A 27,432-nucleotide genomic window follows, 5' to 3' on the forward strand; every position below is an offset into this window, starting at 1 on the left:
AGAGAGAGGCATGTGGATACAGAGGAACATGTGAGACAGGACTGGGGCAGGGTCCACTCAGAGGAGAGGCTAGGCCTTGTAGGGTACTCCCCAGAGTATGCCTAGCATTGTCCCCAAAAGATTGTGACCAGCTGCCCAACCAGTACAACTTTGCATAGACAGGCTTTGTTTCTGGCTACCTGGAGGAGCCGCCTGGGCCTGGATACTGCTAATAGATGACTGGCCACTGCCTCCTTGGCAACTGTATGCGATGCATGTGAAGAAAACCAGGGAGTCCTCCTGGACCTGGCTCTTTGTCTCCCTGAATTTAAAGTCTGCTCGTGGGCTTTGAACTTGTGATAATGAAGAAGTGTATTCTCTGGCTACATCAGCTGCATTGCCACAGGCCCCTCTGGCCTCCAGTTCGTCCTCACCTGAGCTCTTAGCCTGGCTAGCTCAGCCGGTTCCTCTGTGGTGGTAACTCTACCACGCTGTGCTGGTAGATAGACTTGGATATATCCCAGGATTTGGGGTAGTCTTGAAATGGAAAGGGAGCAAGATGGGTGTGGCTATATGACTGATTATGGCTCCTGTTGGGGCACTCTCCCTGCTATCACTGTCCTGGCTCACAGGGACTTCATTCTGCCCTGACCAGGGGCAGGTCAGGTGTCTGGGTAGCCTTGCTGACAATGGCCTTGACATGCAGCGGCAAGCTGTGGGTCCCTACTCCCATTGTGTGTGTACATTGGAAGAGACACCTGTCTTGTGTCAAGTGATACCTATAATTCCAGGCCAGATCGTTTCTACAGAAGCAGTAGTGTGTGTGCTTAGCATAATTGTGAAGGTTCCCAGGCCCCAGAAAGTGGTGGTTTCACTCGGGAGCTAGTCAACCTTATTTCTGGACAGCTGAGTGGCCCGAGCAGGCCCAGGGCGTGGCTGTGGGGGGTCACAAAGATGTTAGCAGATTTGCAAGAGAATGTGAGTAATGCAGTGTGGGTCCTGGCTCCAGGGTGTGCCTGACCCCATGGCCCCACTAACCCAGTTATGGCAAGCCCTCGTCTCCTCACCCTTGGGAACCTAGTGGCATGAACATGCCCTCCATCCTTCCGTGAAAGGACCCAGTTAATAAACAACTGTTAAATCCTTAAAAGCCAAATGGGACATTCACCAAGGCTGTCTTGCTCTACCAGGGGCATCCAGGAGGCAAGCGTGCTATTTATCATCTGCAGCCCACAACTACTGAGGACCCCCACCCTGGGCAGGAGGCCTCAGGCTCTAGCCTCTGCTCTGGCCTGTGTGTTCTCCTAAATTCACAGATCCTGGAAGTAAGGATGGTGCTGTGCCTATCCTTGGTTCATGTGAGTCATGTCTCATGAGAGCAACTGCCCTCCCATGTGAAGGATGAGGTGATTGTGTCCAGTCAAATATTAATTTCCTGGGTGAAGAGTCTTGGCTCAAGCTCTCCGTGTGCAGTTACAGAGAGGGACAGCTAATTACAGGCAGCAGGGACAGTGCCCTTGGTGTGTACATAGCCTACGGCGCATCTCACAGAGGTCCTGGCATCACTTAGCCCCAAGGCTCCTCGGAAGGAAATGTCATCCCTGCCTAGGAGGCTATTGCAGTTCCCCTCCCGTACTGGTCCTGATGGCCACCCACGGCCACCTTTCTGCATTTTGTAGTGGGCTTTTCCACAGCTGGAGCTCCAGGGCTGTGATACAGAGACACCCTCCACTGTGTTATACATCCAAAAATCCAGAGCAGCCAGGGTGTGCTTGCTGAAGGATGAAGGAAAATGTGTCCACGTGGTGGTGGTGGTGGTGGTGGGGAGTAAAAGGGCGCAGAGTCCTGCCATCCTTCTGTTGTCGTGGTGTGGGGTCTACATGGTAGTGGGTGGGAGGACAGAGGCATTAGTGGGTGGGTCTGACCCCAGCAGCTAAGTCTAACGCAAGCAAGCGTCAAGTGCTGGGAGGCCCTCCTGCTCCTTCAGGATGAGGCGGGGTGGGGAGCCGCAGAGCCCCTTAGCTGCAGTCTGGTCCCTGAAAAGGCCCCTGTTGAGCTTGGAAAGCATGTTAATTGTATCACTACGGGAATTTATAATTTAAGGAAATTATGAATAACACCCTTGGAAAATGAGACTGAAAAGTTAAAAAAGAAACATTTCATGAAATCCTTGAAAAAAAAAACATTCAGCCTCATTAAAGATCAGATACATGCAGATTAAGGATCTTGGGGTTTGGAAATGTGATGTGGGTGTTTTTCTTTCTTTCTTTTTACAGCTTTATTGGCATAATTCACAAGCCTGCAACCCACTCATTTAAAGATATAATTCATTGTTTTTGGTGCATTCCAAGATAACACTCTCGACTTTAGAGCATTTCCTTAAACCGTTTGGCTTTCAGCCCCTTCCCCAAACCCTCCCCTCCCTGCCCTGCACAGCCAGTGTTTGGCTTTCTGCCAGAGCATTGCCAGTTCAGCGTATTCTGTGTGAATGACTCACGGCGCCTGGCTCCTCTCCCTCAGCGCGATGTCTCTGGAGAAGTCTAAATCGTCTTTCATCCATAGCATAGCACACACCAATGCCTCATTCCTTTTTTTGTGGCTGAATAGTATTCCACTGTTTGATTGACCTCTTTGGCGCCGGTCAGTAGTGGATGAGTAGCTTGCTGTTTGCTCTGGGCCATCTTCCCAGCTCTGCTACGCAGCCTCCCTCTGTGCAGGTAGTTTATGTCCATCATAGTGCTGTTCATAGTGCTGTTTATGTGGATTCCTCCATCAGTGGTAATGGAATTGTGCATGACTTTTTTATTAAACATTTATTTATTTATTATGTATACATCATGTACGACTGCAGGCCAGAAGAGGGCATCAGATGGCTGTGAGCCACCACGTGGTTGCTGGGAATTGAACTCAGGACCTCTGGAAGAGCAGTCAGTGCTCTTAACCTATGAGCCATCTCTCCAGCCTCCTGTGCATGACTTCTGTAAGTTCTTGGTATCTCTCAGATAGAATCCTTATCAAGTATACAAACACAAGGCTTTCTTCCATTCTTGATTCTATTTCACTGTCCAAGGCGTGGCTTGCCTTTCTTTCCTTGTTACTGAATCTGTCTGTGGTCAGATAGAAGAATTCTTTGCCAAATCCAAGGCCACGAAAGTTTATTCTCATCTCTTCTAAGAGTTTGTGTTTTTAGCTCATACCTTTGGGTCTTCTTTGGTAAGTGGTGTGAGGCTGGGGGTTGGTATCGTCCCTGGCACATGGCTACCTTACTGTACTATCTGTTCAAGGAGGACTCCTTCGCCACTGACCAGTCCTGGTGCTCATGTCAAGAGTCAGCAAACCACAGACTAGTGGGTTTGATTCTCCAAGTTCTGCGGCTCCGATATGTACACCTCTCCTTGTCCCAACACTGTGGTGCCTGGGTGGTTCTTGCTTTGTGGTTAAGTGCTGAAACTCTGAAATCTAAGTCCTCCAGCTTTGCTCCCACACAGTGCTGTGAACAGATGGAAACCACTTAGAGGACCAGCGAAATTAACACATTCCTAAAATGATACTAACAACTCAAACTAAGTCAGTATGAAGTAGACATGTGTGACTGTCAACTATCAACTGAGAATCTAGAACCACTTGGGAGACTCGTCTCTGGGCATGCCTGTTGGGGATTGCCTTGATTACATTAATTAATATGGGATGACCCATCTTAATTGTGGGTGGGGTTATTCTCTGGGCAGGGGATCCTAGATTATATAACACGGAGAAGGCAGGCTGAGTGCTAGCAAGCATGAGTGCTCCTGACTTGGATATAATGCGCTCAGTTGCTTCCAGCTCCTTCCTGGTGCATCCGCTTTCCTGCTTGTGATGGACTGGAACCTAGAACTGTGAGCTCAAGTCTTTCCTCCCTGACGTTATTTTTGTCAGAGTATTTAATCAGAGCAACAGGAAAAGAGAATGAGACGCCATACCCAAAGCAGAAAGGCAGATGTAGTAATTTGAAAATGGCCTGTCAAGAAAAACCAGAGCACTTCACAGCTGGTTAAACCACCTAACCAAACTCTCAAAAGACAGGAGCATGGGGACTCCCCCCATCACACTATCTGAGACAGGGCTTCACTATGTAGCCTCAGCTGGCCCACCCCAACTTATTTTTGAGATAAGTCAAGAATATCCCTGGCAGCAAAGATAGGCAAAGACATTGGAGAGAGAGAGAGAGAGAGAGAGAGAGAGAGAGAGAGAGAGAGAGAGAGAGAGAGAGAGAGAAAACTACAGACAGGAACATACAGATGTGAACATAGACACAGAAAATTTTAACAAAATGATAGCAAACCAGGCTAGTCTTGGATGGTGCATGCCTTTAATTTTATCACTTGGGATGCAGAGGCAGGTGGGTCTCTGAGTTTCAGGGCAGCCTGGTCTACATAGCAAGCTCCAAGCCAGCCAGGGCTGCAAAGAAAAACCCTCACTTAAAAAAACAAAAAAAGATAACAAATCTAGCAACACATCGGAAAGTTTATATACCTATGACCAAGTGGGATTCACCCCAGAAGAGCAAAGTTGTCTTAACGTCTGAAAATTAACACATTGCATTATATCAGTAGAGTAAAATATCTCGTGGACTTTGCAACAGATCCAGAAAATGCATTCAGCAAAATCCATACCCTCTGGAAAAAACTCTATCAACTTATTAAATGACATTTATGGAAAAGGGAGAGCTAATCCAGCTAAGGCTGGGCAGTCCCCTTGAGGTCAGGAACAAGGCACCGATGTCTGCTCTCACTACTTCTATTCACCACTGTACTGGAAGAGCAGCCAGGCCAGTTAGGCAAGAAAAGAACATGAAAGACATCCACATTGGGAAGCAAGAAGTGAAACTATCTGTTTATAGATGCCGGGCCTTGAATTAGGAAAAGGAATCCACTAGCAAACAGCCAGAACTCATGAGTTCTGCAAGCTTGCAGGACACAAGAGCAACATTCAAGAGCGAGCATGTGTGCATACTGTCAACAAACAACCCACACAAAAAAAAAAAGTCACGAGAAAAAGCCTGCTTATAATAGCTTCAAAAATTCATAAAATATCTAGGGATAAAGTTAACAAAAGAAGTGTAAAGTGTATTTTAAAACCGTTAAACAGCACAAACATTAAACAACAGAAATCAAGGAAGTTCTGAGATGTCGTCAGTAGTCCAGCCCAGCTGCTTGCAGATCCACACGGCTCTCACCAGCGTTCCAGCTGTGCAGAGCCTCATGGGACCCAGACTAGCCAGATAATCTTGGTTCTTGAAGGCTGTAAAAAATAAAAGCCTACTGTGTTTGTGACAGGTGTGGATGGTTCTAGAGTCTGCAGTCATCAGGGCACACTCAGATCAGTTTCGTGCAAGGGAACATTAAATTTCAGCTCTGAGAGGTAAGGTCCCTCGGGGGGCCCCCACCCACTGCTCTCCCTGCCTCGAGTTTGGTTGTTAAGACATTGCCTTGCTCAGCTTCTCCTGGATCCTTGCCTGGTGGTTTTGAGGACTCTGCAGGAACAACTTCTTGAGCCCCGGGGGGGATGATGCATCTCTTCCCACCTCTGCTGCGTCATCTTGAGTCCCCTGAGGTGAAGAGATAGAAGGAGTGTCCCAAGAGGATCAGAAAGAAACCTCTGTTTCCCCAACGAACAGTTGCTGCGTTCCTCTGGATCCACGGGAAACTCGGCCACATTTCTTACAGGCTCCCTCTTTCCTGAACACATATCCACACATATCCACGTACATGAATATCTCCTGTACACGTATTATCCGTACATAGCATATACTATACCATACTGTCAGGAGTTCTGTTGCTGCGAAGAGACACCATGGCCATGGCAACTCTTATAAAGGAAACATTTAATTGAGGTGACTTACAGTTTCAGAGGTGTAGTCCATTATCATCCAGGTGAGGAGCATGGGGGCGTGCAGGCAGACACGGTGCCGGAGAGGTAGCTGAGAGTTCTATGTCTCGCAGGCGACAGGAAGTGGTCTGTGACACTGGGAGTAGCTTGAGCATAGGAGACCTCAAAGCCCACCCCTATGGTGACACCCTTTCTCCAACAAGGCCACACCTACTCCAACAAGGCCACACCTCCTAATAGTGCCGTTCCCTTTGAGGACCATTTTCTTTCAAATCACGACACATGCATACATTCATGGACCCACCCATACATATACACATATACACATGCTATTCACATACACAGAACCACATGTGTCACTCTGCACTGCTGATATGCTGGAACCCATGCATACGGAGCCATATGTATCTCTCTGCATGCTGTCATTCACACACAGCCATGTGTGTCTTTGTACAATGCTGCTTACATACAGTCCAGTGTATATGTGGATCCATGCCTGGGTCTGTGTCTCCTCACGGCCACAGGTGTCCACATGTATGTCCCCTTGCCGGCCTTTTCTTGTGATCAGCTGCACCCTAGCCCTCCTGCCCATGTCCTCTGAACATTTCCCACACCTGAGAAGCTTGTGACATCTGTCTGCCATGCAAGAAAGGGGACATATTCAGATAGTCTCATTACCCCATCACCCCGATAGGTACTATAGATGCTTTAAATATGCTTCTTTTTAAAATATTATATTATGTTTTTAAAAAAACTCTGTGTGTGTGTGTGTGTGTGTGTGTGTGTGTGTGTGTGTGGTCATCCACTGTGTCCCCTGCCATGGTGTCCTGTCCCGTGTTCCCTGCCCCCCCCTTTTCTTCTATCAGTCATCCTGATCACCCTGGCTGCCTTCCTCAAGGAGGCTCAGTGGAGACCCCAATTGGACACAGCTCTCTTGTGTGTTTCTAGACACCCCCAGCCTGTGGGTGGGGAGACCCCATTGGACACAGCCCTCTTGTGTGTTTCTAGACACCCCCAGCCTGTGGGTGGGGAGACCCCATTGGACACAGCTCTCTTGTGTGTTTCCAGACACCCCCAGCCTGTGGGTGGGGAGACCCCATTGGACATAGCCCTCTTGTGTGTTTCCAGACACCCCCAGCCTGTGGGTGGGACTGGGCACTGCTTGGCCTTTAACCAGGAACCAAGAGCTTGTCACTGGCATGTCACCACTAGTGGGGGAATCTGGATTGAGGACTGGGAGATTCTCCTTCCCACCTGCAGTCTCAGGTGCCCTGCCAGGCAACCCCAACACCTGGGTGATGATGATTGGGCGGTGGGGAGCGGGGGGAGAAGATGGGTGTGACTTGGTCTCTTCCCTAGGAAGGAAAGGGTTACAGAACCAAGTGGAGATGGAAGAAGGGTTCTGTAGGCCAGTGGTTAAAAATTAGATAGGATGTTGCAATGTGCCCTCTTTTGCCTTGGATGTTGGGTTGCGTGCTTGGTGTGTGTGTGTGTGTGTGTGTGTGTGTGTGTGTGTGTGTGTGTGTGTGGTGGTGGTGAGGGGGCTGTGCAGGTTTCTCAGGTGACTGAGCACTACCAGGAAGGGGAAGAGCCTGGAGCCCTGATGTGGGGCCCTGGCCACCTGGTCTTTCACTGCCTAGCTGCCGCTACTTCTTTTCCTCCCCCTCCTCCCCCCCCCCCCTCCTCCAAGACAGGGTTTCTCTGTGTAGTCCTGGCTGTCCTGGAACACACCCTATAGACCAGGCTGGCCTCGAACTCACAGAGATCCGCCTGCCTCTGCCTCCCCAGTGCTGGGATCAAAGGTGTGCGCCACCACTGCCTGGCTAGCCACCTCTTCTTACTCTCCAGGAAAGTTCCAGGTGACTCTTAACAGCCAGCCAGCCAGGGACCAGAGAAAGCGCTGCCTGGCTGGTGTAGAGCCCAGGCTGTGAAACCTAGGGAGCTTATCCAGCTTGTCTGTGAGGCCTTCCCGAGCTGAGGAGCCTTGAAGGGGCATCACCAGAGCTTTCGTCCTTGATCCTCTCGTTTTAAACGTTGCCCTTAGTGCGGTGCCCTGCAGAGAGTTTACGGCTGCGCACAGATGATGGAGTTTGTTCCTGGCACCGAGGACAGTGGAGAAGCAGTGTTTGGATACTTTTTGGGTGAAATGTCTCCTGATGGAATGACAGACTCCAGGATGACAGGTGTCCAGGCTCTGTCCCTCATAGGCTTAGGGACAGTTGCCAGGGTCTGGCTGGGTCAGTGAGTGGGACCGGGATACTGTTTCCGTGCTGACTGGCCCTCTCAGGCCCCCATGTGGCCTCTGTATCCAAAGGAAGGAGCCCACAGAAGACCTGAATCTTACTGGAGTGGTTTAGATCACGCTGGCCTCAGCCGGTGGACATGGGAGAGAGCCAGCCACGTGGAATGTAGGCAGTGGGCTGTGGTACTTCCTGGCTCCTCCGCCATTGTTCTTTCCTACTCAGCTTTGGGCTAGGCCGTGGCTAGCTCTGAGAGACCCATGGAGATGTACAGACTCCAGGGATACCATGGTCTCTGGGTGGCCTCCACACAAGATGTGACACCTGGCAGTGGTGGATGAGCTTCTGACCCCTGAGCTCCCAGCTGACTCCCAGAGCCACCCTGAGGCTCACAGCCTCCTCTGTCCTAACGGCTCACTCTGCTAAGAGCCGGTTCCTGCTCAAATGTGGGTGTCTTGGAGTTTTTAATGAAAATAAAAGACTGCATTATTCAGGAATCCAAACCAGACGGGCCAACAAGACAGAACAAACCCTGGCTTGGGGCAGGGGTGCGTCTTGCCGCTGCCGTGAGAGGGCGGAACCTTCTGGAAGGGGCTGAGTGCCGGGAGGAATGGTACATGCAGAGCTAATGACTCCTTTCAGATGGGTGCTTGCCCCGTTGTCCCCATGGTGATGGGAGGAGGGCGTGGTCCCCGAGCCAAAGTGACCCTGGCCTGAAGAAGATTTGGTGTTTTCTGGGAGCCGGAGCTACAGTGATGCCCTAGGGCACATGAGGAGGGCAGGAGATCTACAAACAGGAAGTAACAGGGTAGCAGGGGCATTCTGGGCTCCTGAGGGTTTCAGGAAGGGGGTGGGCAGCTTGCCAGATTGAAACACAGCTAAAAGGGCGCCGCCTTTAGGTTCCCGATTTGATAGCTCTCTAGTTCCCAAGATTCCTTGGGTCCCTGTCATTCCTGAGCTGGGACTGATGGCGCAGAGGGTGTGGCTTCTTGCATGGCAAGAACTTGCTGTGGCACCACCCAAGGACCTTGGCTGGCAAGGGTGAGGGACGGCTCGTGTCTTGGTACCTCGATTCTGAAGCTGAGATAAACTCACTCGCCCTCCCAGGTGCTTCTGGGTTCACTAGAGGTGATCGGTCCCCAGAGCTTTGCTTCTGTCCACCTCGACCGAGTCTTGAGCCTTGCTGGCTGGCGAGGGCAGGAGGAGTCACAGGTGACTGTCGTCCCGGAGGACCAAGAGAGGACCTGTATTGACTGCCTGCCGTGGTAGGGGCAGCTTGCACCAGTCCTTGAGGCCATATTGGCCCTCAGACTCAGGAGGCCCAGCACGCTATGCTGGCTGCTCAGTCGACTCAGAAGTGAGCTGGGTAGAACACGGCTCTGTAGAGGTCAGCACAAGTGTGTTGCCACAGGCTCCGTGGAATGGCTTGATTTCCAGGTCCACCCTGTGGGAGCTCTGCCAGCAGGAGCCTCAGCATGTTATATTTGACAGACTACAAGGGCCACACCAAACAAGTCGGGCACTGGTGCCTAGGGATAGGAGTGACAGGTTTCCTCACAAGGTGACGGGCAACACACAGAGCAGGAGTGCCAGCCCAAGGTCAGACTCAGACGCAGTCCGAGAAGGCCTCAGGCGTTTCCTCAAATCACAGGTTGCCAGTGGACACTGACTTCTAGGGAAGTTCTTCTCACAACTGCCCCAGAGAGGAAGGGAAGCTGCAGGCCCACGGTTGGGAATCTGGAGCATGGGGGAGGCCTGTTTCTGGGCCATTGTTGTTCCTGGGGCCCCGCTGTGTGTTGATCCTTGGGTTTCTGACCAATTCCTCCTGCTCTCTAGGAGCCGGAGTGGGGGCACATGGGAGGTACTCTCAGTGGCTGCCTGGGGGACCCGTGTGATTGAGCCCAGTTTGTGATGAGTTCCTTGAGAAGGCAGGTGTTTGCTCCAGGGACACAGTCCCCCCGCACCCCCACTCCAGGCCCCGCGTTCTGCATTCAGCCTGCCCCTGCCAGGGAATGGACCTGAGTCAGATGGGAAGGACTCCAGCCTGGGCCTCTCTCCTCTTCAGGTTCTTAGCCCACAGACAATGTCCTCTCTCTGCCTTACCTTAGATGTAGAGATCTCTCTTTAGCATGGGTTCTCTCCCTGGCATTGTGGCTGTTATCATCTGGGCCACATAGTCTCCATGCTTCTCCCAGATCCTGCATGAACGACACTATGCTGTCCAAAGGGTCCGAGGTCTCCGCTCCTTGGCTTCTGTTCTCTGTCCCCAAAGGGTGATACGGGGACACCCTGACCTGTGCTCTTGTGGACACACAGAGTGATGCCAGATGGGACCCAGGGCTGGGCGGGATGGAGATGATGGCCTCCAGTAGGCTAGGACCTTGGCTCTCCCTGAGTACACGTGTACACAGGTGTTTCTATGAGTGTGTGTGTGTGTGTGTGTGTGTGTGTGTGTGTGTGTGTGTGTGCAAGTACACCTATGTGGGAACGTGTGCCCATGAGTATGTGTGTATATGCATGTGTAAAGACTCCTGATGGAAGCCAAAGCTTAGAGCCTGAGCTATGAATCCGTCCATGGTCCTCACGAGTCAATGCTGAATCTGTGATGTTCCTGAAATGAGCAACCAGGTGGGGGAGGGCTAAGCATGAGTGAATGCTGGAGGAGGTGCGGGCACTCAGGGCCGGAGGGCCTCTTGCCCTCCTCCACAGGCCCCTTGAAATGGGACCCATTGTCATGGCATTGCCTCCATCCCTGACTCATGGCTTTCCCCGGGCATTTTATGATGAGTCCCTGGGTGCAGGACCAGCCTTCCAGGCAAGTGGTCCCGGAAATAACCACCTGAATGAGGCAGGGGATGTTGAAGGTCTCTCCTCCCCCTCTTCCCTGCCATAGGGCTGAGTCCCCTCTCCCCATACATGCAGGGGAGGGGTTCTGGACTCTGCCCTGGGATTTTCCAGAGACATTTTGAGGCATGAAATCCCATTAGGGAGTTTTCAAGCAGACCGTTCACTAGGCATTTTTAGAACAGATGTAAGCATCGTGGGGATTAACTTGGAGACGTAGGACTCGGGGGCAGAGATGTGTGCATGTGACTGCGCCGCTCCTAGACAGGGACTTGGTCTCCGGCTGTCTGCAGCTGCATTCTGATCCCAACAACACAGCCCTGCCCTTTAGACAGCTATTGATCGATGACGCCCCACATTTGGATGTGGGGACAGTTGGGGACATGCCCGTGGGGCTGTTTCATCACACTGCAGCACCGCCACGACACTCAGCCTGGGGGGAGGGTGGCACTGACTCTGGGGACAGCTTAGAGAAAGCGGGACCAGGAGGGGCAGCTGGCTGAGGCTCTAGAAGGGGCGTAGCCTGGTGGTCAAGCTCTGACATGTGACTACACGAGCGTGTCTGTGTGTGTTCACGCACAGGCTGCCAGGTGCCGTTTCTTCACTCTTAGTGTTCTGGGCTCTTGAGCCGGGCCCATGGTCTCTGTGTCTTTTATTTCTTCATTCTGCAGAATGGGTTCTCACAGGGCCCTCAGCATGTGCCTGGCTGGTGTGGGGACTCTGCTGGGGACTCACCTTTGTATTCAGTTCTCTAGGATTCCAGCTTCATGGAGTATGGATGGGAAGATTCTTTTGTCACTGGGGAAACTGAGGGAGGAAGCCAGGGACTATACAGTAGCAATTAGAAGCGGTGCTGGAGTCGGGTCCAGCCCTCATCATCGCTAGGAACCCCAGGCCAAGAGCAGGGGAGGGACGAATGTAGGTGAGACCCAGTGCTGAGTCCCCCCAGTGCAGAGCTCTGCCCCTCTGCTGGGCCCTTCTGAATGGGACTGAGGGTAGCCATCCTTGGCAGTGGCTGCTTCTCCAGAGTTCATCTCAGGGCGACCCTTGCCACCTTCCTGCCTGCTTGGACATCAGACACTTGTGTTCATTGAGATGTTTTGGCTTCTCATTCTCGGGTCTTTGCCTGCACCAAGCTCCTGCCCCTCCTCCTCTGTAGCTAACCTGTTTCTGCTGGCCCAGGTCCTTCCCCCTAATGAGGCCCCACTTCCCTGCGGGCTACCTCCTGCCTCTGTTCTCCTCCTGGTCCTGAGACTGCCCCCCACCCTCACTTAGGGCACAGACTCCAGGCACCATGCCTTCCTTTGGAATCATTCTCTCAGCATCCTGCCTGGACCCCGAGGGCCTGGAGGAGGCCTGAGCAGCTGTCTCTGCGGTCATGGGATAGCTGGGATCCACACTGGCTTGGACTTGGTACAGAGCTGGGCAGGAGCAAAGTTCTTGGATAAATGTTGACCTTTCCTGGGTGGGGGTCCCAGGTGCTGCTCTGGTTGGAAGTGTTCCGATAGATATGGGGTACCTACAACATCCTAGAGAGGCCAAGCCGGTCCCACCAGGCCCTGTGAGAAGTGGGATCAGGACCACTCACAGCACCAATGCTCCTTACACCAATGCGTTTACCCATCTTGGGTGCGGCTGGGGTACATTTCTCACCCACTTCAGTAGTGATGGGAGCGAGACAGAGAGCTGTGCCCTGTGGGGTCCTGGAAGCAGGACCATGGAATGTGGGGACTTGCGGAGCATTCTGTCTCCTTGGCTTCATTTCTGTGAATGGTGGGTTTGATTAGATACAGAGTGTCTCGGAAATGCGAAAACCCAGCTGTAGCCTGGGCCTCTCTGTCCAAAGCCCTAGGATATGTGGGTCACGTGGATGGTTGCCCATAGCCTAACCTCCCAAATCTAGCTATCCAAGAGGTCTCAGTGTTGTAGGGGCTGGTGAGACATGCAGCCAGGTAGCCAAGAAAGCGTGAACTTTCCCCACCTAGGTCTTGCTGTTGCTTAGAGTTCACAGTCAGGCAGGTGGGCACTGAGGCAGGAGGATGTCCCTGGTGACCGTCCAGCCTCTCTGAAGTGACTGGTAGAAGCCTGCCTGACCTCATGGGGTCAGGACAGTGAAGGCTGGTAGGTATCCGTGTGCTGAAACCCAGAGCAGGCTGCAGGATTGACAAGCCACCTACATACAGCTCCTGGTTTGTTCTAGATAGGGTGAAGTTTTATCTGAAGCTGTGTGAAGGAAAAGAACAGAAACGGTGCGGGAGGCATACGGCTGCAGGCTGACCAGGTGAAGCATACACCTGAGCAGCAGCAATGCCCTGACTCTGTCACTCTTGGGACATAGCCTAAGGGGAGACCTGATAACGGTGGGGTCCCGGTGCACATGAACTTGGCCCCCAGCTCTACATTAGCCCCTGGGCTCCACCTAGGATGTGGGCAGGACTCACTCTCCAGCCTCACTTTGCAGGATTTAGGGTGAGTAGAGTGTTCTCACAAGCCCCTAAGCAATGCCATGCCCTCTACACACAGCTGGACTCCATAAGACAGGAGGCAGGGGCCTGCTATTGACGGCACATCCCTTGGATAAATCCCACCCGTTCTCCTTATCTTGAGACTCAGCTACCGCTACAATCTGTTCATTTGAAGCAACTGCCAAGAGTTAGTTTTGAAACACTTGCAAGGACCTAGAGACACCAAGGACAACGGAGCAGGTCACTGCAGAGAGAGCACTACAGGCAGGTCCTATGAGAGAATTTAAGAATAAATTAGAGAAAGAGGTAATGTGTCCACCAAGGCCACAGTGGGCTCTTGGGGTCCAAGGGACAGGCTGAATTGATGGCTTTAGGGTTTGAGCAGGTAGGAGGACTACAGGTTAGGTTAACTGGGGATGGAGGGTGGGGAGAGAGGGGGTAGGGGGAGGAACAGACACCCACCCTGTCTCTGAAGCAACAGCTGAAACCCAAGAATTGAAACAGCAGCAAGCTGAGCATTTTTTAAACTCCCATTTCATCAGAACATGGTGGCCAGCAGCCAGGACTTCCGGGTGCTCTCCAATGGAGGCAATGGGAGCTGGGGCGCGGCCTCCATGTCCCCAAGGACCCTGGCCAGGCCCCCCACGCCCACACACACTCTCAGCAGAGTCTCGGCAGCTCTCAGTGGCACAGGCTGGAGTTCCACTGGGTGTCCCTTGCCGGCCTCTCTGCTCGGTGGCTGCTCCTGGAGGTGCAGAAAGGAAGGGGTTAAATGGAATCTGGAGGTACCGGCCGGTGGGTCACCTTGATTCTCAGGCTGGGTTCCTTCCCTTCTGCCAGAGGGAAGTGGCAGAGGCGGAGGAGGGAGTCTGGGAAACGTGAATGGGGGAGGGTGGGGACCTGGCAGGCCCCACCTCCAGGACCACAGGAGCCGCCCCAGCTCAGAGGCTTGCACTGCCCCGATGGCTCCCGACCCCAGCAGACGCCTCTGGCTGCTGCTCCTGCTGCCGCTGCTGCTTTTCTGCTGCCTGGAGCCTGCCAGGGCTGACGGGAATTCCCTGAATCCCCTGAATCCCTTGAATCCTCTGGTGTGGCTGTGGCCCACCAAGACCGATGATCCGGTCTCCGAGCCCCAGATCAGTTCACCTGTGCAGCTCACAGAGAGCCCGGCCACGCACGTGGTCCCCCAGGATGGCCTCACAGAACAGCAGACGATTCCTCCCGACCCCAAGCTGCCCCTGGAGGATCAGCAAGCTGGCCAGAGTGGGACCCCTACAACCCAGGTCATCCCCACTCCCCCGATGACGACGGCCTCTGCGGCGAGCCCAGACACGAAGGAGGAGAATGTTGCCGGCGTTGGAGCCAAGATTCTGAATGTGGCTCAGGGCATTCGGAGCTTCGTCCAGCTGTGGGATGAGGACATGGCTGCTGAGAACTCTGCTGGGATGGAAGCCTCAGTTTCCCCCTTCACGACATCCCTCCTCACCCCTACTGAGCTCTCCAGCGGCCCCCGGGAGGGCGAGACCACTCTCTGGCTGAGCAGTGGCGCTCCAAGTTCTCCAGATGTTCAGACAACTGAGGCTGGCGCGCTGGCTGTGCCCACCCAGCCACCTCCCTCCCTGAGCAGCCTCCAGGCACCACTGAGAGGACCCTCAGTGCCACCAGCACCCCCAGGTAGAGCTTTTCTCTCTTTCACGCAAATCAGGGCTCCTCCCTGGGGGGGCCAGAAGTCCCCCAGGCAGCCCCAGCATCTGGAGGGGAAAGGACTCTTGCCTATGGCAGCCAGGCCCAGCCCGCAGCACCAACACTCTGATGTCCACTCTGACATCCACAGGCACATACCTCTTCCGCTTCCCCTGGTGACGGGTCCCCTGGTGACGGCTTCTCTGAGTGTGCACGGTTTACTCTCTCTCCCTTCCTCTGGCCCCTCAGCCCAGCTCTCTCAAGCAGCAGCTTTACCTGGGTTCCCTGGTGCTTGGGTTTCCCACGTGGCTACCTCTTCAGGGCCTGCGCTTTCCAATGACTCTACACTGCTGGGAACTGGCTCCCTGACCTCTGCCAGCCAATGCCTGCCCCTGCCGCCCACTCTGACCATCTGCAGCCACCTAGGCATCGGACACTTCTGGCTGCCTAACCATCTGCACCACAGGAGCAGTGAGGAGGTGGAGGCCACTGCCCGGGCGTGGGGGCACCTCCTCCAGACAAACTGCCATCCCTTCCTTGCCTGGTTCTTCTGTCTGCTGCTGGCTCCCTCATGTGGCCCAGGCCCACCACCTGCCCTACCACCTTGCCGTCAGTTCTGTGAGGTCCTGGAGGATGGATGCTGGAACGTCCTAGACGGGGGCAGGCTGCCCGTCCCCTGTGCCTCGCTCCCTTCTCAGGAGGATGGGTACTGTGTGTTCATTGGGCCGGATGCAGGTAACCAAGCGGCCTCCCTCCATCCTCCCCTCTCCTTTTCGCTTTGTCAGGAGAGCTCAGCCAGGGCTGATGAAAGTCTTGGCAGAGGCTCCCCGCCCCTGCCTCACTCACTGAGCCTGGGTAGCGGCATTGGAGAGGTGCTGGGGTACGGTGTTCTGTGGAGGGGAGGAGGCTGGGGTCTGGGCGTGGCCATGACCGCAGGTTCTACGTCTGCCGCAGGTGTGTATTGGTGAAATTATTAAGGCCACTCCACGTCGTTAAAAGGAAGGTTTATTTAGTGGGTAACTTACAAATGAAAGGATAGGTAGGTCTCGGGGTCTGGGGAAGGTGTATCGCAGTCCAGCGGCGTTCTCTGGAGCTCTGTTCGGTCAACCTCCACCGTCTAGGGTCCAGGAACAGAGAGCACACTCGCCCATCCATGTGACAGGTCATCACCTGCCCCAGGTGCTCCCTGAGTCACAGGGAGATTTAGTCCACACAGAGTTAGCCAGGGGCTGCCTCAGTGACAGGCTGGAAATTGAGAAACCAAGCAGTAACGGGACACAAACGAGTGAGCTTTGATTCCTACCAAATTCCAGCTGTTCTGTCCTTGTCCCTAGCCTCTGAGCCACATTGTCTGAAGTTCTCCCTGTGGCCCCAGCCAGCCTAGCCAAAGGGCTGAAAGGTGCCAGCCACACAGGGAGGGTCGGTCATAGGCTCCAGCCTCCTGTATAACCTATAGGCTTCTGCCCAGCCAAGCTCTGGCGTGCATAGCCTTTGATGGCTACAGGATAGCCACGTGAACAGAAGAGGGAGTCATTCTTCAGATTATCCCAGGATCAAGGCAGGGCAGGGGCAGTTGGACCAGGCTCTAAGTGGCTTCCTTTTGTGTCTAGTCAGGGACCAGGCCCTTTGGAGAGTGCTACCAAGCTGTGCTCCTGACCTCTCAGCTCTTGTTTGTGTTGGGAGGCCTTGGCCAGCCTGTAGGACGTGACATCTGTCCTCTGCGTGAGGGGAAGTGGCCTTGACCTTTAGTCAATGGGCTCTGGAGCTGGGAGGCTCTGCTGGACTCAAAGGGGTGTCTGCTGTAGTAATTTCAGGTATGCAGTAATGCAGCCATGAGGGTTCCCTGGGATTCTGTAGGGAATCATCCTGTTGGATGCCCGAAGGACAGACTTGGGTGGTTCCTGGCAAGTTGCTGGTTCCTGGCAAGTTGCTGGCCCAGAGCCTGCACAGACCCTGTGCAGGCCTAGGGTATAGAAAGAAAAGGGTTACAAGTAGGGCAGGGTCAAGCACTAGATAGATAGTACTCAGTCCCAGGAAAGGGCTGGAATGGAGGAACAGATGGGCGGAGGACCACCCAGAGGATGAGCAGGTCTCTGGCTGAGAAGATGCATACAGAGGGTAAGGGACAGACTACGGGCAGAGGAGCTGGATGTGTGAGCCTGCTCCAGGAAGGGCCTGGGCTGTGCAGAAGCCAAGGGGATGCTCATGGCTTCATTAGGGACCACAGCTGGACCTGATAGGGTGGGGCTACCCCAGGGCCATTGGCTCAGATTTTACCCAGCTGGTGTCACAGGGAGTCAGTCCCACACACATTCCATCCTTGAAATAGCTGAATGTGGGGTGGCTCAGGCTGCCTCCCGGTGGAGGCCCGCACCTGGCCACAGCTGGCGGAGCCCATCTTGCATGGAGAGCTCCACGGGAATGTGTCCTGACAGGAGAACAGCCTACCGCATCTTCTGTTAGGGCCACGCAAGATGATGGGGAGTCATGTGGGCTGCTATCCAGGGTGAGGAGGGCCCGGCCGTGTGTCTGCTTCCGGGGCAGCCAGAGGCTACAAAGGCATAGGTCCTGTTAGGTGCTGGAAGGAAGGCCAATCCTCCTCTGAGTGAGGGCTCAGCCACATGGGGTGCAGGGCCAGAGCTGGGGCATGTGGCCCTTACAGTGGAGCTTCACGGGACACTAATGTCTTTATTTGTACCTGCCTGGTCCTGAACATCTGGACACATTGGGCTCCATCCCAGCAAGGTCCTGGGGACTGGTCCATCGGCACTCATGGTCCACATCTCTGCAGGCCACATCTGGGGTAGCCAACCTCACTGAGGCCCCTTTCCAGGCGAGGTTGGTGGGGGAGGCTTCCATGGAAATGGCGGTAGGAGCACGAGAGTTCTTTACCTTCTCCATCCTCTCTGCCTCTCTTTCCCAGGCCCCTCCACTCCAGAGTGAACCCCACTCCTGCTGGGCCTCTGTGGCAGACTGGTCACTCCTACCTCAGTGTAGAGTAGGGCGGGTGGAGGTCCTGGTGGGACCAGAGAGAAAGATGAGGAGGCAGGCTCAACCCCTCCCCCACGGTGTTTCCCTAACCCCTTAGTGGTTTAGACTGGGAGGTGCTGGGTTCGACGCTTCGCCCCATAACCCTCTAGGGGCAGGGACAGTCCTTGACTGCGAGGAGGTGTGGGGATTGGGAATAATGAATGCCTACAAGGGAGCATGTACGTCCTCCTCAGGGTCTGACCAGAACCCTGGTGGGTGCTTCCCCCTATAATGTGGGCTCACCCCGTTCCCCTCAGGGGGTGTCGTCTGACTCGAGTCCTACAGTCACCTAAGCCTTGCACACCTGGCCTCGTCCTCCTAATTCAGCACCCCTACACACCTGGACTCACACACCCAACTTTCGTTAACTCAAGTTTCTGTTTAACTTTGATCCGAAGAGACAAGACACTTCTATGGAAAAGTACCTGAATGCCTATGTACACCTGGAGCAACAGCCCTGGCCTTACACATCCACACACCTCGCCTTGCACACCCGGCCCTGCCCTGCACCCTGAGGCCCCTGTGCTCACGTGTCTGGCCAAGCTTGTCGCTCCTCGCCCATGTCTTTTCTTCTGACCCCTGAGGGAGACCATGAGGCGAGTGACTGGTGCCGAGGTGTCAGGGGAAATGTCACAGCATTCAGTCGGTATGTGAGCTGTGATAGCTAGGAGGTAGAGGGTCACCCCATGGGAGCTCCGTGACATGGCTAGATCTGCTGCTGGTCAGCGTACAGCTGGGCCCCTGGGAAGGGTTGTCTTATATAGGCTTGTCCTTTGGGTATGTGGGGGGAGAGAATGAGGGATGGGCAGGGGTACAGCACCCGGGGTTCTCGTCTCTGCTGCTCCCACGAGTACTGACCTCCTCCAGCTGCCCATGAGTTGGGCTAGTATTGGGCCCGCTGCCGCTTTCAGCAATCCGAGTGGGGCCTGGGGATGACACGGAGCTAGAGTCAAGGGGCTACACGAAGTCGGGCATTTGGCCTCGCTCGCACAGGCCTGGCCTACCCTGGGAATGAGAACAGAAGCAGGTACGATTCCCCAGGGAGCCTGAAAGCTCTTGGGAGAAAGCAAGGTCCAGGGAATCCAGATCCTGCAACTGCAACAGGCTTGCAGACATACTAGGTGTAACTAAGAGTCACACACAGTGTGACCGAACCTCTGAACCCCGTGGGCCCTGCTGGACTGGTTGTGGAGCATTTGAATAGCAGTGGGAGTATTCTGGGGGTGGGGGGTTCTGCTGTGTTCATCGCTCTGGCAGTCCACAAATGCCATAGATACTCCCTCCATCGAGGACCCCGTGAGCTCCCAGCTGTTCTCACCCTGGCTTTTATCTGACTCCTTAATCAAATGTGAGCCTTCGAAATGCTGCTGTGCTTTCGGACGCTTCAGTTAACTCGAGTTTCTGTTTAACTTTGATCCAAGGAGACAAGACCCCTGAATGGAAAAATACCTGAATGCTTATCTCTCACTCCCAGCAACCTGCAGACAAATATTGTGTGCAGGATCCTAGCTGAGCTGTCCACAGACATCCCTTCCTCCCAGACACACCAGATCCACTGCGCAGCCAACTGGCTGGGGAGTCCAGGCTTAGGGCCCCGATGAGCTGTAACCATAGAAGTGTAGGAGCTTGGAGAGAGTCTGCAGGAATGGGATGAACATCAAGGGTTTAAAGTATGGAGTGTAACAGTTTCATATACAGACATGCTGTGAAACAGTGACCACCGAGTTATTTGGCATATCCATCACTTGTCAGGGCTACATTGAAATCTACTCCCTGAGCAGGGGTGTGTGTGTGTGTGTGTGTGTGTGTGTGTGTGTGTGTGTGTGTGTGTGTGTGTGTGTTACTGGGGATTGAACATAGGGCCTCACCAGCTCTCTAAGCCCTCTCTTAAGTCTTTGCACATAGTACAGATTGTCATCTGTAGTCACCCACTGCCTACTAGGTCTGCAGAACTTGCCCAACTACCAGACCAGAGCTCTTTCTCTGCCTTGGGTTAATGCCTCCCCATTTCTCTGCCTCCACCAGCCAGAAAGCCACCCGTGTGTGCCACATCCTTAGCGTCTACCTGTGAGTGCGGTCACATGGTGTTCATTCTGCACTCAGATTGTTCCATTTAGCACGGTGTCCACCAGGTTTCTCTATGTTGGCACAGGACAGGAGTTCCTTCATGTTCAGTGTTGTGTGTGAGCACAATATCTTTCTCTTCCTCATATCCAGGGACACCACAAGGGTTCTGTGTCATGGTCGCTATGAGTATCGAGCGCTGCCGTAGATCATAGTGGTTCGTGTGTGTGTGTGTGTGTGTGTGTGTGTGTGTGTGTGTGTGTGTGTGTGTGTGTGTGTGTGAGTCACCATGTCTCCCCCGGTGGCTGACCTAGATTCCACTCCCACCAGCAGTGTAAAGGGTTCCTCCTTTTTCTACACCACCTGTTACTTCTTGCTAACAGATGTGGGGTGGCGACCTGTTGTGGATTTCGTTTGTGTCTCTGGTGACCTGTGATCTGGAGCAAGTGTGTGCTGTAGGCCACTTGGGTCTTCTTGGAGAAATGTCTGCTCAGGGTTTTTTTTTTTTTTTTTTTTTTTTTTGCCCATTTTAAAATCCATTTGCTTGCCTCGTTATTGAGCTGTGTGAATTCTGCATCCGCTCTGGAGATTTACCCTTCCTTCTTTCCTGTGCTGTTTGGCTGGCAGATTTCCTCCCAGCCTGTGGGTCATCTCTTCCTCTTGCATGAAGGATGCTGGCACTTTCTTGGTCATTCTGTCAGGATTGAGATGTCAATGTCCTTGTCTACAAGGCTTATCTAGGGTGGTAACTTTTCGTCACTGCCGCGTGTTACCTGTTAACACCTTAGGGGAGGAGAGAGTCGTCCTGCCTCATGGGCCATTTGTGTCTGGCTCCATTGCTTCTGTCCTGTGGTGAGGCACCACCAAGGGCATGGCAGAGCAGAACTGCTCACCTCACCGTATCTAGGAGTAGTGAAAGCCAGAGACCAGGGACCAAGTGGCCTTCAGAGACAGACCCTCCGCAAACCTTCTTCCCTCCAGGCTCTACCTCTAACAGCCCATTCCTGGATTAACCAACCAAAGACGTGACACCCTTCATGACACCTCCCACTAGCAACACCATGTGGGGACCATGTCTGTAACACAGGAGCCTTTGGGGGACATTTTTCATCCAAACCAGAACATTTGCTTCCCTCGGGGGACAGCTGAGGTGGGGTCCAGCACAGAGGGCCTGGTCCCACTGTAGCCGCTCAGGCAGGTGGGGACAGTATGTGTTGTGATTCTGTCCTTGACTAGCTTTGGGAGAAGATACTTGAGGAAGAATGAGAGTGTGCCCTCTGCACTGCTCACCTCGGGGGCCAGCAGAGTCCCCAAGTGAGCCCAAAGACTGGCTCCTTGATATCGTCCTTCCCATTGGCGGGTAACCCATCTATCCTTCTGCCTTAGGAAAACCACCACTTCCGCATGTTTTTATAATGATAAAATAGACTCAATATAAAGCATACTGCTTGACCACTGCTCCATATACAGTGCTGTTGCCAGTACTCAGCTACCTCCAGAGCTCCCACATCCCCAAGCTGGATCTCCAGCTCTGTTAAACACTACAAACTCCACAACTCTTGCTATCCATGTATCAGCCTTTGGGGAGAATGCACGTTCGGGTCCTTGGCTTGGTTTTGAATCGGTTTCCTCTGTTGTCAAGTCTGAAATGAGCTCCTGCATTCTGAGTATTAAGCATTCTGCTAGTTAACTGCTCATGTTGTTGTGACTAAGCACCTTACAGAAGCCGCGCAGGGGAGAAGGGTCTCTTTAGGCTCACGGTTTGAGGATGCCTGGGAGGCGAGGCAAGGCAGAAGGACGGAGAGGAAGCAGGAAGAGGAAGCAGGAGTTGCAGCCAGGAAGCAGAGAGCTCAGGTTGCCTTTTCCTTTTTACCCAGTTTGGAGGTTGCAGGCTGCTGTGTGGGAGCCGCAGCATGTGGAAGCTATACAGCCAGGATGCTGTGGACAATGGCAAGCCTGATGGTAGAGGAAGCACGGGATTTGGGATTGGGAATAGCTTTCAATCCATTTGTGTGTGTGTGTGTGTGTGTGCGCGCGCGCACGCGCACATGCATGCACTTATATATTCACAATGTGAGGACCTGCCAACATTAAAGCCTATAGCTTTGGAGGAAATAATCCTTTGGTTATATGTGTGATTTCTGGATGCTGCATTCTGTCTCATTGGTCTGTAGGTTTGTCTGTCTTTTTTCTTGAGGCAGGGTCTAGTGTGGCTTAGGAGATCCTGCTCGGGCCTCTCGAGTGCTGGTTACAGGATATTACAGATAGACAACACCATATTGGCATAAGGACACATATCTCTGGCATAAGGACACATATCTGTCCTTATGCCAGAGACACAGTCTTGGTGACTGTAGCTTTGGAGGAAGTTTTAAAACCAGACGTTGTGAGTCCACCCACTTGCCTCTTTGTCACAAGTGCATTGGCTTCCTTGAGATTCAGCATGAATTTCAGGATGGGTTTGCCATGTTTTGCAGAAACTACCATTGGGAAGACTGAGGCTATACTATAGCTCTGTGGTAGAGCATTTCCCCGACGTGGGCAATGTCCTGGGTTCAATCCCCAATGCTGCCAAAAACCAAACCAAACCAAACTACCTTGGGAGTTTGATAAGGATTGCTTAGAATCTGTAGGTCAGCTCAGATGGCTTTTGTACTGGCTGTAGTTTGAGTGTGTCTCTCCAAAATCTGATGCTGCTGAGGGGACTGTAGACTCTGGTCTCCCGAATGAGCTTAACACTCCTTTGAAGGTAGAGGTGTGTGTGTGTGTGTGTGTGTGTGTGTGTGTGTGTGTGTGTGTGTGTGTGTGTGTATACTACCCCCTGCTCTTTTACTTCTTCTGTGCAAGGACAGCCTTTTGTCCCCTCCTGAGGACACAGTGAGGTGGTGCCATCTTGGAAACAGAGACCTGGTCTCAGAACCCCTTGGCCTTGACTCAGCCTCCTGTGCTGTGAGAAATTCGTTACTCTTGGGTGTAAGTTGCTCAGTCTTGGTTTGCTTTAACAGCACCATGGCATGGCATTTCACCGATCTGCCTGTAATTTCTTTCAGTGATCTTTTGTGGTTTTCACTGTACAAGACTTTGCCCTTCTTGACTAAGTGAGGTCCTAAGCGTTTGGTTCTTTTCAGTGCTGCTGTAAGTGGAATTGCGTTGATCTTTCCTTTCCGGACGGCTTGTTGCTGTGGATGAACACAGTGATTTCTCTGTCAGCGGACGTGTCCTGCTGGTTCATTTGTTTGTTCTGTTATCAAACTTGGAGGTCACAGCCTGTGCCCCAATTCAGGTCTGGCCACCCATTGTCAATAAGCCAATTAAAAGAGCCAAAATTAAAGTGGAAAGCCTAAAAAGGAGATTTATTCAGTGGCCACATTGGGAAGAGGGAGGAAGAGATCCAGCAGACCTCATAAGTCTGTCTTCCGGTCCTGATGTGAGGTCAAAGTTTAAACAGAGGGCCAAGGATGTGGACATCTAAGCAGCTCCGGTCAAGATGTGGTCCTGCCAATCCCTAGCCCTGCCAATCACTGGATCACTGGCCCTGCCAATCACTGGTCCATCATCCTCTGGGCTTCGATCTCATCCTGTAAGGTATTCTGATAAGATGTTAGGATCTTGTAAAATCACTTTCCAGGAGATAAGATGCTCCTCTGGCGGGTGCCTTTTCCTTCTCCCAGCATGGGATTCTTGGGGAAAAATTCCCATTTCTTTGGGGTCCATTGTTTCAACAGTCTGACAGTTGAAACAGATTGAGAGACACAAGGGTCTCTTTAGAGTAGCTTCATTTCTGTCCAGACTGCAAATAGACAATATTCAAGGTCATACTGAGAACTTCTTTCTTTCCAACCTGTTCACCTTTGCTTCTCTTCCTTCTCCTCCTTCCTCCTCTTGCTCCTCCTTCTTCCTCTCTCTCTCTCTCTCATGCACATACTCACCACACAACTCACCACACATATGCTACACACACACACACACACACACACACACACACACACACACACACAACTTGAACAACGGTTGAGAAGATAGCTTGCCTTGCTCCTGTTTCCTATACACAAGGCTTCCATCTTCACCAGGGCACAGGGCGTTTTTGTTTTCTGTTTTTGAGTCAGGGACTCATGTAGCACAGGCTGGCCTCAAACTTATCATGTAGCCAAGGATGACTTTGAGGTTCATCCAGTGCCCACCTCGGGAGTCCTGCAATTATATATAGATTATGTACTATCACATCCACCTGGGTTTTGAACCCAAGGCTCCATGCGTTCTAGGCAAGTGCTCTACCAACTGAGCTACACCGCCCAGCCTGTACATGGTGCTTGTTGTGGGCTCTTCACACATGGCTTGTTTGATGCTGGGATCACTAGTGTTTTCACTATGGAACAGTGCTGCAGCTTACCCAGTACTTGTCCTGCATCAGCGGAGATGGTTGATTATTATTGCAAACAGCATGCAACATGATCACACTGATTGATTTCATGTGTGGACTGCCCCTGAATCCCAGGAATAGACTCCTTAACGGGCACACACAAGGTCCTTTCAAGCTGAAAGGATTTGCTGCTATTTTTGTTGAGAATTTTTGAGACACTGTTCATTAGGGGATACTGGCCTGTAGATTTTTTTTCTTGTGTTTAGTATCTTTACCTGGCCTTGGGATTGGGGTAATACTGGCCTCCTAGAATGTGATAGAAAGTTTTCTCTCATCAGTATTTTGGGATAAGTTTAGAAGAGTTGATGTAATTTCTTTGAATGTTTTATAGACATCTCAAAAGCAACACCCCTGGGCCCAGGGCTTTTGTTGGAGATTTTTTTAAAGAATTATTCTTCCAGCTTCCTTTCTCACTGTGGGTCTGTCTAAAATTCAGTTTCCTCCTGGCTCAGTCTGGTAGCTTTTGGATGTCTGGAAATTTGCCCCTTCATTTTGGTTTCGACTTCTCTCACAGCCCGTTCCATTCCCATAGTTAGTGATGGCTCCACTCTCCTGACCTTCGTCTTCGTGAGTCTCTGTCTCTGTCTCTTTTTCTCTTGGTCCTCTTTACAAGGTTCATCTGTTATGTTGATCTTTCCAGAGACCTGACTTTGGTTCCATTGATTTTCTTCAGATGTTTTCCCGTTCTTTGCTTTGTTGATTTTTGTATCATTCTTCTTTATTTCCCCCTCTGTTTGCTCTGGAATAGATTTTTTTTCTTTTTTCTTTTTCCCAATTCTGTTGTTTACTTGAGACCACTTGTCTGTAAATGAAATGTTTATAGCTATATAGTTTCTCTTTCAATGATTTATTTTTAAAATCACCCCACTAGTTTTTTTGTTTTGTTTTGTTTTGTTTTGTTTTTTGTTTTTTTGTTTTTTTTTTGTTTTTGTTTTTTTTGGGCAACACTCTGATTTGTATCGTTTCTAAATATTTTCTCACATCTTTCTTGATTCTTGTATCCTCAAGTAGTTGTTTAGGAGTGTGAAGTTTAATTTCCACAAATTTGTAAGTATTGCAGTTTTATTTGTTTTTAATGTCTCACTTGATCTCAAAGTGGCTGGAGAGTATATGTTATATCTGTTGAGGTTTCTTTCTGTGGCCTGACATGTGTCTGTCTTGGAAATGTTACATCTACACCAGAGAGGAGCTTAGATGCCACTGTGACTGGCAATGCTCTGCACATGCCTGAAGACCCGAGGAATTCTACCAGGAATTGTTCAACCCTCTGGTGAGAGGGTGTGGAAGTCACCTCGGTTGTAGAACTGTCTGTCTCTCCTCGTGTTCTGTCGTTTTGCTTCATGTATGTTAGGGGTCTGTTACTGTCATAGCTCCCTCCTGTATTGGTTCCTTTCCCTCTTGTGACACATTGGTTTAAGCTCTGTTCTGGTATTATAGAAGCTGCCTTGCATTCTCTCCACACGGGTGGTCCTTTCACTTTCAATCTGTTTGGATAGAAAAAGTTTCAGGTAGAGAGCATATGATTTTTTTTTTTAATTACTTGGCCAGGCTCTATCTTTAAATTTTTTTAATTATTTATTTTTATTTATTTGTGTATGTGTAATACACACATACCTGTACCATCGCTCACATGTAGTAATTGGAGGACAACTTATAATTGTCAGTTCTTTCCACCTTATGGGTTCCTGGGATCAGTAGTAGACACCTTTACTTGTAGATTCCACTGGCACAAATCCCTTCTCTTTAGATTGACATTTAGTCCATTTACATTTATTGTAATTGCTGCTCTTGAGGACTTCTGTCACTGCTGTTGATACGCTTTGTGTCTAATACTTCTGTTCCTCATTTCCTGCTCTACTCTCTGTTTAGATGATTTTTTAAAAAAAATAATTATTTGTTTTTATTTTATGTGTGTGTTTTGTTTACATGTACGTATGTGCAGTGCATGCATGCCTGGTGCCTGCAGAGGTCAGAAGAGAGCTGTGGATCCCCTGGAACTGGAGTTATGCACAGTTATGAACTGCCTTGAGGGTACTGGGAACCAAACCTAGCTCCTCTGCAAAAAGCAGCCAGCACTCTTAACTACTGAGTCATCTCTCTCTAGCTCCTCTAGTTGATTTTGTAATGAAATGTTTAATTCCTTTCTTATTTTCTTTTTATGTATACTTTTTTATTTTTGTGTGTGTGGTTACCATGTATAGTTTTACAATTGTCATCCAGTTTGGACATACACTAGCTTAACTTCAGTGGTATTCAAATGTGCTACTCTCTTGTAGCTCTGTCTCCACCCTTTTTATTGTTGCCATCCCTTAATGACTCTTTTTGTTTCTGTTTTGTGAGACAGAGTTTCATTTATCTATTTTTGTTATGGTTTGCTTTTTTTTTTGCCTTTGGTTTTGGTTTTTGTTTTTCGATACAAGGTTTCTCTGTGTAGCCTTGGCTGTCCTGGAACTCTGTTTTTGTAGAGCAGGCTGGCCTTGAACTGGCTGTTCTGGAACTCACTCTGTAGACCAGGCTGGCCTCAAACTCATGGAGCTTCGCCTGCCTCTGCCTCCCAAGTGCTGGGATTAAAGGCATGCGCCACCACTGCCTGGCTCCTGGATGACATTTTTATATACATGCATCCTGAAACAAAAATATAATAAGCTCTTGAGTATATTTACATTGGAAGAAAACAAAATGTGGAGTAGCCAGGTGTTCTCTTAGAGAACTGCTTTAATCATTGACTGTGCTTCATCCTTTTGGGGATATTTGATTCTTCATGTGACCATGTGACTTCCAATCCCTGCCTGTCCTCTGATTTCACAGTGTAGGACTTGAAAGTTCTGGTATGAAGGGC

At 51.4% G+C, this 27,432-nt stretch overlaps 1 protein-coding gene and 1 long non-coding RNA gene across 7 annotated transcripts in view; one reads left to right on the forward strand and one right to left on the reverse strand.

Moving 5' to 3' along the window:
- Col18a1 (collagen type XVIII alpha 1 chain) overlaps positions 1-27,432 on the forward strand; it is a 114,601-nt gene that overhangs the window by 37,020 nt on the left and 50,149 nt on the right. For 2 of the 6 annotated variants that reach the window (XM_015989518.3, XM_015989520.3), the window contains exon 1: positions 14,333-15,814. The exons of 2 other annotated variants lie outside the window; for them this stretch is intronic. In XM_015989518.3, the coding sequence (XP_015845004.3) occupies positions 14,359-15,814 (1,456 nt within the window). In that variant the 5' untranslated portion in view covers positions 14,333-14,358. Of the gene's footprint in view, positions 1-14,239; positions 15,815-27,432 lie in introns of those variants that run through there. 2 more of the 6 variants (XM_015989521.3, XM_015989523.3) reach the window with 2 other exon arrangements.
- On the reverse strand, positions 5,059-7,494 carry LOC121824630 (uncharacterized). The gene is made up of 2 exons (XR_006066551.2): positions 5,861-7,494; positions 5,059-5,566 (listed from the first exon to the last, which is right to left on the reverse strand). It is a non-coding gene; the product is annotated as an uncharacterized LOC121824630 (long non-coding RNA).

Source organism: Peromyscus maniculatus, chromosome 21 (genome assembly GCF_049852395.1).
Source record: "Peromyscus maniculatus bairdii isolate BWxNUB_F1_BW_parent chromosome 21, HU_Pman_BW_mat_3.1, whole genome shotgun sequence".
In the NCBI taxonomy this organism is placed as follows: Eukaryota; Metazoa; Chordata; class Mammalia; order Rodentia; family Cricetidae; genus Peromyscus; species Peromyscus maniculatus.